This window comes from Tachysurus vachellii, chromosome 19 (assembly GCF_030014155.1).
Source record: "Tachysurus vachellii isolate PV-2020 chromosome 19, HZAU_Pvac_v1, whole genome shotgun sequence".
In the NCBI taxonomy this organism is placed as follows: domain Eukaryota; kingdom Metazoa; phylum Chordata; class Actinopteri; order Siluriformes; family Bagridae; genus Tachysurus; species Tachysurus vachellii.
Genome location: NC_083478.1, coordinates 3,430,393 through 3,440,000, shown reverse-complemented (window position 1 = coordinate 3,440,000; position 9,608 = coordinate 3,430,393). Strand labels below are relative to the sequence as shown.

The window sequence follows — 9,608 nt, the reverse complement described above, 5'->3', positions numbered from 1 at the left end:
CCACGTGTGGGACGTACAATTCTGAAAAAAATTATTCATTCATTCATTCATTCATTCATTCATTCATTCATTTTCTACCGCTTATCTGAACTACCTCGGGTCACGGGGAGCCTGTGCCTATCTCAGGCGTCATCGGGCATCAAGGCAGGATACACCCTGGACGGAGTGCCAACCCATCACAGGGCACACACACACACACACACTCATTCACTCACGCAATCACACACTACGGACAATTTTCCAGAGATGCCAATCAACCTACCATGCATGTCTTTGGACCGGGGGAGGAAACCGGAGTACCCGGAGGAAACCCCCGAGGCACGGGGAGAACATGCAAACTCCACACACACAAGGTGGAGGCGGGAATCGAACCCCCAACCCTGGAGGTGTGAGGTGAACGTGCTAACCACTAAGCCACCGTGCCCCCTCTGAAAAAGATTACTTAGGAGAAAAAAAGAGGAAAAAAAAAAGACAAACAGGCAAAATAAACGATGCACTCAAAAATCAGTAAACCGTAATTATAGTGTTGTGCAACCATGATGCTTTTCAAATGGCTTTCTTGCACCGTAAGTGCCTTAAAAAGAGTTTTTGTAAAAGGCAGGTTTATGCTTTTGTTTTAACTCCATTTGGCCAAGAATCATAATTTAGGGTTATTTGGGTCGAAGAACAAGCAGCGAGTTCTTTCTGGATTTGCCGAATCCAAGGTGATGTCTAAAAAAGGAGCAAGTCATTGTAAGGTGGACTAAAAAACAAAGAAGGAAGAGTGAGAGAGAGAAGAGAGAGAGAAGAGACATGGAGAAGAATACACAGAGGTCACTTCTCCGATGTGAAAGAGAAATGTATTTCGTCTGCTCCCGGCTGACTGCTTGTATGAGCGACCGGAATCCGCAGAAGACGTCGGACGCGACTCTGACCCGGACGTTTCACCCCGAATGAACACGTCTTGCAATTGTAGCAGGAGATTGTCGACTTATCTGCATTAGCGTTTGGTGGATGAATGAACAGATACACTATATGGCCAAAGGGTTGTGAACCAAAGATCATCACACCCATATGTGCTTGCTGAACATCCCATTGAAGATTTATTCCCCCATGCTGGTATAATAAGCTCTGCTTATCTGGGAAGACAACGTATTAGATGTTGGAGTTTGACTATGGGGGATTTGTGTTCATTCAGACACAAGAGATTTTGTGAAATCAGGCACTGATGATGTTGAGGAGGTCTGAGGTGTAATCAGTGTTCCGGTTCATCCTTATGGTGTTCAACGAGCTCTGTGCAGGACACTCAAGTCCTTCAGGCTAAAAACACATTTGTTAGTTTAGCTTTTTATGAATAGCTTTTCTTAGGTTAAGGAGCAGATCTGGAGGGTTCATGGGCACAGAGTGTTTGGTGAACTGGGATGTCTGGATGCTGTCTCCTCACCACCCTCACAAGTCGCTCAGGTTTGCAGACTGTGGAGCGGTGGGACGCTTTACATCCCAGGAAGCCCTTGTGTCTGTCATGCCTTCTGGCACCAGCCTTTTAGTTATGCTGTAATAGCTCGTCTTGCCTAAGGTCCCTGTCTGCACTTTGCACATAATTTACATTGTCCATCATCTGATTACAATCATACTAAACAATTTTTCTCCTCTCTCTCTCTCTCTGTCGAGCTATATACACCACTCCCGATCTCCAGGTGGTCCGAGTTCCCAGCCTGATCATCTCTTCTTACGGAGCTACTTCATCAATCCTGATGTTCTACCGCTGGCTGGAGTCTCGTCGCCCGGTGGTCACCTTGCCAGGGATCGATCTACATGGTCAGCCAGTGACTCATGGGATTGTTGTGTATGAAGCTGCCCGGAGACCGTCATGCCTTCTTTTGAACCAATGTTGTGTCAGTCACCTGTATGGTTTGGTTTTTATCAGCAATCAGGTCTGTGCTGAACTCAGAGTTTACGATGACCCATTAGTTCCTCAGGAGCTCTCGGCTGCACTATTATAAACTGTTGTAGAAAGGACATTATTTACATTTACACTATTTACTGTAGAGTGTCACCCAAATGAGGATGAGGTTCCCTTCTGAGTCTGGTTCCTCTCAATGTTTCTTCCTCATGTCCTCTCAGGGAGTTTTTCCTTGCTTGTTGCTCATTAGGGATAGGGATAGATATATATAGTATTTAAAATTTTAAGTTAATCTTTTTAAAATTAATTTTAAACTTTAATTGTATATTTTATTTTTTTTATTTTTATACTTATTTTTCTTATTATTATTATTATGGGCTGGTGGGCTGGCGGTCCTCCACGAGGCGAACCACCGCCTGTCTCAGACCCTGCCTCCCCGGCGCCCCCGGATGCCCTTGGCTGGGTGTCCGGTAGACCCACCCCCCACCCCCCACCCCACGTCTTTGCTGCTTTGTACTGCCAGTCTGACAAACGGGTCTGCGACCAGAGCCGAGAATGGCAGCAGGACCGGGTGGCTGCTTGCCTGTGATGGGTTACCTCCACCCCCACCCCCCCACTCCCCTCCCTTGAACGTCGTGTGTTTTTATGGCGTACTGATTATGTGCTTATGTTGCTGAGATGTTTTTCCTGTTCCCACACTGTACTCCCCACAGGAGCATAGTCTGGGGGTTGTTTTTTTCTCCTCCCCTCCCTCATGTTATGCTGTATTTCTTCTTCAATCCCCTGTCTTCTTGTCCTGTCCCCCCTTGTCATATTGTATGTACTGTATGTATGGACAGGTTGATGGCTAATTTCGCTGCTACCTGTGACCAGTGACAATAAAGGGCTACTACTACTATATATTTATTTCTTTTGTCTCTCTTTTCTGTTTCCGTACTTATGTAAAGCTGCTTTGAGACAATGGGAAATTGTTAAAAGCGGCGTACGAATAAACTGAATTGAACTGAATTAAATTCCAGTCCAGTCTTCAAAACCGTATCTTCAATAAGCTGTGCACACGGGTATGGGAAATATTAACGGCACAGAATAGAAAGACCTTTGATGATTACATTTGTGTTCCTCAAACGTTGTAGCAGCAGTTTGTGGAAGAACCGCATATGGGTGTGATGCTCGGGTGTCCACCATTATTTTGGGTGTATAGAGTATACAGCATTTTGTTTGTACATTACACACCAGAGATGGGGGACTCGAGTCATATGACTTGACTCGAGTCAGACTCAAGTCACAAATTTGAGACTTGAGACTTGCTTGACAAATATTAAAAAAAGTCTAGACTTGACATTCCTGACTTGAGACTTGAATCGGACTTGAGTTAAATGACTCAGAGATGGGGGACTTTGACTTGACTCGAGTCAGACTTAAGTTGCAAATTTGAGACTTGCTTGACAAATATTAAAAAAAGACTCGACTTGACTTTGACTTGACATTCCTGACTTGAGACTTGACTCGGACTTGAGTTAAATGACTCAGAGACGGGGGACTTTGACTTGACTCGAGTCAGACTTAAGTTGCAAATTTCAGACTTGCTTGACAAATATTAAAAAAAGACTCGACTTGACTTTGACTTGACATTCCTGACTTGAGTCTTACTTGTGACTTGCACATGTGACTTGTGACTTACTCCCACCTCTGTTACACACTATGAATCTTTATGTAATATAAAAGATATCAAAATCTACACAGAGAACACGGTTTCAGAAGCAGTCTTTGTTTATTCTGTGCCTCGCTGAAGAAAATCTTATGTGACATGTAACCGTTACGGATGTTACCGTCACAAACACCTCCACAGACTAAAATAAGTACCTGGTTCAGTCTTTTGACCTTAAATAAACCGAAACAGCAATTCGGTTGTGAAAGAACATGCTGAAACTTCGTTGAGTCTGAGAGCACTGCAGATATGGTCAGAAGATGTTGATTCACTTTCTATACCAGCAGCTCTTACAATACTGGATATAAGGCACTGGTCCTGATATCTTGTATACATTATTACATTATATACATATGAACATGATCTGAAGCTTCTGGCTCACATCTGCATGACTATATTTACACATTGCAAGGATGCCATATGAGAAGTGCATGAATTTGTAGGTGTACAAGCGTTGCCATGATACCGATTTAATCTAAGACTTGAATGCCACAGCCTTTAATAATAAAATAATCATTTTATCTGAGGGCGGCTTTCAGACTCTCAAGGTCACCTTACAAAAAATACATTTAAAACACACAGCATAATATAAAGCATACAAACAGTCAACAGAATAATAAAATATATTTCAGTTCAATTCAATTTATTCGTACGGCGCTTTTAACAATTCCCATTGTCTCAAAGCAGCTTAACAGAAGTATGGAAACAGAAGAGAAAGAAAAAAGAAATAAATATATAACAATAAGAAGAATAAGAAATAACAATAAATGAATATATACAAGTTTAAAATTAATTTAAAATTTTTTTAAATACTATATATATATATATATATATATATATATATATATATATATATATATATATATATATATATATATATCACTATCCCTAATGAGCAACAAGCAAGGAAAAACTCCCTGAGAGGACATGAGGTAGAAACCTTGAGAGGAACCAGACTCAGAAGGGAACCTCATCCTCATTTGGGTGACACTCTACAGTAAATAATGTAAATGTCAATAATGTCCTTTCTACAACAGTTTATAATAGTGCAGCCGAGAGCTCCTGAGGAACTAATGGGTCATCGTAAACTCTGAGTTCAGCACAGACCTGATTGCTGATAAAAACCAAACCATACAGCTGACTGACACAACATTGGTTCAAAAGAAGGCATGACGGTCTCCAGGCAGCTTCATACACAACAATCCCATGAGTCACTGGCTGACCATGTAGATCGATCCCTGGCGACGAGACACCAGCCAGCGGTAGAACAAATAATAATATAATAAAGTATATAAAGTAGTTCAAATATAAAATGCATTTATAAACATGTGATTTTGTGTCTGGATTAAAAGCTTGTTAGAGAGTCTATACCTCTGATGTCAGCAGTGAGACTCTTCCAAAGGCAGTGAGCAGAGCGACAAAGTTGTCTCAGGCTGGATTCATGATCATGACAACGAGCTCCGTGTTCTTCAGTGACCTTCCCAGTCGACGGATCGTAATCCAGTAGCTCTGCTTTGATCCGCAGGGTACAAGAGCTGCAGGACAAGTCATGTTTGCATGGACCAAAACTCAAAGGAATGTCTCCAACATCTTGTGGAATGCGTGCCATGAAGATTTGAGCAAAGGAGGTTCCACCTACCCACAGTATCAGTGTAGTGCTCCTAATAAAGTGCTCAGTGAGTGTACATGTGTATTCAGATTCACTCACTCTCACTCACTCATTTTCTACCGCTTATCCGAAATACCTCAGGTCACGGGGAGCCTGTGTCTATCTCAGGCGTCATCGGGCATCAAGGCAGGATACACCCTGGACGGAGCGCCAACCGATCGCAGGGCACACACACACTCTCATTCACTCACACACTCACACACTACGGACAATTTTCCAGAGATGCCAATCAACCTACCATGCATGTCTTTGGACCGGGGGAGGAAACCGGAGTACCCGGAGGAAACCCCCGAGGCACGGGGAGAACATGCAAACTCCACACACACAAGGCGGAGGCGGGAATCGAACCCCCAACGCTGGAGGTGTGAGAACGTGCTAACCACTAAGCCACCGTGCCCCTTATTCATATTCAAGTTAGAATAACTGAATAGAAAGGTTATATTTGTGTTAAAGTTGAATGTTTGCACAGCTAGATTTAGTCCAACCTTTTTGTTCTTGAAGTTTTTATCACTAGTGGAGATTTTATTAGAGACCCAGCTAGAGGTCTGGAGCTGTTACAGTCTCTCTGTGCTTCTCCTCCAAACCCTGTGTTTTGAGTGACATGGTAGCAGGATGGCATCTGGGCCTCCCTGTGATGACAGCTACAAACAAGCTTGATGAATTGGCTTCCCTTGTGAAGTGCTTCGGTAATCTGGCACCACAAAGAACCCGTAATTATCGTTGGAATTAGAACTTCATATTCACGGTCTCTGTTTATGCCAGCGGTTGTTTGGAATACCTTACGGATCCCGTTATTTCTGATAATAAGTTATTTACTGGAGCACAAAAAAGACTGCAAATTAGCCAGACACCTGAACATCAGCACTGATTAGACTTGAGTTGCTTGCAGATAAAACCGTGTTTGTGTGTTTATTTGAGTGGGCAGCGTATCGAGGCTTTCCTTCAACTTCACAGCAAATCGAGTAGGAGAAACTGTTCATCTGAGAAGTTTAGTTAAAAAAGATGTTACTAATACCAATTAATAAATGACATGCAATTAGCCAATCAGCCAATCATGTCATAGCAGCTTAATGCATATAATCGTGCAGAGTTTAAGAGCTTCAGTCGTTGTTTAAACATCAGAATCAGGTGAAAATGTGATCATGTGGAAATGACGGGTCTGGTCTGAAAAATGTCTGGAACTGTGGATCTCCTGGGATTTTCACACACAAGTTGAAAGGTGACTCTTGACACACTAGCTCTCTAGGTGGTGAATCAGTGTCTCCTGTTCACTGGGACTCGGGTAAGGACTCACTACACTTTGGGACAGTTTACAAGTCACCAAGGGAAAATCCAAAGCTTCATCTTTACCTTAATCACACGTTTTTCTGTCACAGTTCTTCAAGCAGGATCGTAGGTTAGCTAATAAAGTCGTTAGACTCAAAAACAATATATAGCTAAATCAAAATAGTCCAGTATTTTTATTTAAGCTGAAAGCTTTCAGAAAATTATATAATTTCCAATAAGGGGACATAGTGAGCTCACTGGTTTGTCCTTTGTGGGATTTTAGCGAGAGAACGTTCCAGTGCACTGTAAGGGTTTTTCTATTGGGCGTGAGAAAGACAGCCCTTAAGCCGTTTTGTCATTGCAGCCTTCCATTTGGTAAAAAATCTGATTCATCAGATCTAATTGGTACCCACAAGGGTAAGTTTTTGGACCTTTAATATGCATCATTCGCCAGGGAAAGGGAATGTAATGCAGATTAAAATCATTTAAGGTATGGAGTTAAACTTTAAAGTCCCTATTATGAAACGGCTAAAACGGACATGATTTTTAAGTGTTAAAGAGTTTTAACTGATTTAAGGCGGCTTGATTTAATTAAGGTGGCTGACAGCTTGAGGGTTGGTTACTTGGAGGCATCTGATAACTCTGAATAGTAGATAAAATAATATCACTAATTTTTACCACCCGCTTTATTAGGAACACCTGTATAGCTGAATATTCGTGCAGGTATGTAATCGACCGATCGTGTGGCGTGAGAACGATGCAGAAAAATTATACAGACGCAGGTGAAGAGCTTCAGGTAATGTTCACATCAAACATCTGACTGAAAAAAGTGTGATCTCGGTGCCTTTGACGGTAGCAGCCGGACGGCCTGGTTTGAGGGTTTAGGAAACTGCTGACCTGGGATTTTCACACAAGCATGAGTAGAAACGCCTTGATGATAAAAAAGGGCAGGAAAAAATGTCCAGATTAGTTCAAGCTGTCAGAAAGGATATAGCAACTCATAAAATCACCCTTTATACCAAGGTGAACAGAAAAGCATCTCAGAACGCACACCTTGAGGTGGACGAGCTACGACATCAGAAGACGACACCAGATGGGAACAGGCTCAAAAAAAAAATCACCTGGCCAAACTTTATTGTTTCATAAAAACGACATACTCATACGAATTGTTCCCTTTACTCACTTGAGCACTGAGAATCATCCCAACAAACATCATTCACCCAGAAACACAGCAGGCGAATTTGGACAGCTGCACACACTTCTCCTCTCAAAGGAGCCACCCTGCGACAATACGGCATGAACCTAGCAAAGTTAAGGCTTTACGCAAACACGTATCAGCGTCAGCAGTCAACACATTCATTATTCAGGATGAGGATAAAAGGCCAGGTCTGGAGACGAGACGGGACGGCGGTGCTGAGGAGCACGGCGAGCATCCAGATCATTGGCTGAGCTGCTGTTTGGGTTTCCTTCTGTTCCTTCTCTCTTAAGAGGTGGAAAGTTGATGAGTATTAAACACAAAGACAACCGAGGAGACGCTTCACGTGACCGCCGTGTCCTGCTGAGGATACTCAGTGCTCAGCACTATGAATGTAACGGTGATATATACGATACAGGGCGGACAGACGGACAGACGGACAGGACGTCTGAGCTTAGAGAACCAGAGGTGGGAGTAAGTCACACATGTGCAAGTCACAAATAAGTCTCAAGTCATGAATGTCAAGTCAAAGTCGAGTCGAGTTTTTTTTTTAAATATTTGTCAAGCAAGTCTCAAGTCTCAAATTTGCGACTTAAGTCTGACTCGAGTCAAGTCGAGTCCCCCATCTCTGAGTTATTTAACTCAAGCCCGAGCCAAGTCTCAAGTCATGAATGTCAAGTCAAAGTCGAGTCTTTTTTTAATATTTGTCAACAAGTCTCAAATATGCGACTTAAGTCTGAATCGAGTCAAGTCGAGTCCCCCATCTCTGAATCATTTATCTCAAGTCAGAGACAAGTCTCAAGTCATGAATGTCAAGTCAAAGTCAAGTCGAGTCTTTTTTTAATATTTGTCAACAAGTCTCAAATATGCGACTTAAGTCTGACTCGAGTCAAGTCGAATCCCCCATCTCTGAGTCATTTAACTCAAGTCCGAGTCAAGTCTCAAGTCACGAATGTCAAGTCAAAGTCAAGTCGAGTCTTTTTTTAATATTTGTCAAGCAAGTCTCAAGTCTCAAATTTAAGTCTGACTCGAATCAAATCGGGTCCCCCATCTCTGTAGAGAACTTTCTATAAGACGTGAGGAAATGAATCTCAGCATTCAGTCATTAAAAACGCCCAATTTGGCTGTTATTGCTGTTGGTTTGTTATTTTTCAATGCTGTTTTTTTTGTGGTAAATTTCTTTTATATATTTCTTTTATTATTAACATATATTCCGTATTTTCATGGTGAAATATTACAATTATTCCTCTAATTAGAACAAGATATGGTGTCCAAAACGTGTCCTAATTAGGTTTCTGCTTGTTTATGAATATGTTTAGGTGTTTTACAGCACAGTGTTAATGACATGAGACATAAACACGGTTATAAAGTTGACTCCTTACCTGCACGACACGGTCACTTCGATCTTTGTAGCAGGGACGCTGCTGTTTAAAGGGTCGAAGTCCCCGATGGTCGCCATCACTGTAAACGGTCAAAGTTTCACAACAATTCTGCTTTAAAGTGTGTGTATTTATTGAGTCCGAGCCTGAGGTGAGAGCAGAGAAACAGCGGCTTTCCTCATAGCGGATGTAAAGACACAGGAAAACGCTGACAGACGGACGGTTCCGATCATAACGGACACGCTCGGGACAAACGGAGCGCGCGCGCTGCAAACACAACTGGCGCGAGCTGAAGGCGCGCGCGATGTGCGCTACAGAAGCCCCGCCCACTGAAGCTTTCCTCGACGATATGGGAGTGATGTGGGCTGATCAGCAGTGCCAACACTACGGGTATTCTTCTTCTTCATCATCATCATCATTATCAATAACAAGTTCATCATCATCATCAATAACAACTTCGTCATCATCATTATCATCAATAACAACATCATCATCATCATCATCATCAA

At 42.4% G+C, this 9,608-nt stretch overlaps 1 protein-coding gene across 1 annotated transcript in view; it reads right to left on the bottom strand.

Annotated features, from left to right (window-relative positions):
* The window catches only part of cpne9 (copine family member IX), a 54,353-nt gene extending 45,066 nt beyond the window's left edge, over nt 1–9,287 (bottom strand). The window contains exon 1 of the mRNA XM_060893928.1: nt 9,103–9,287. Coding sequence (XP_060749911.1) covers nt 9,103–9,179 — 77 coding nt within the window. The 5' untranslated portion in view covers nt 9,180–9,287. The remainder of the gene's footprint in view (nt 1–9,102) is intronic.
* Between the last annotated feature and the right edge of the window lie 321 nt (nt 9,288–9,608).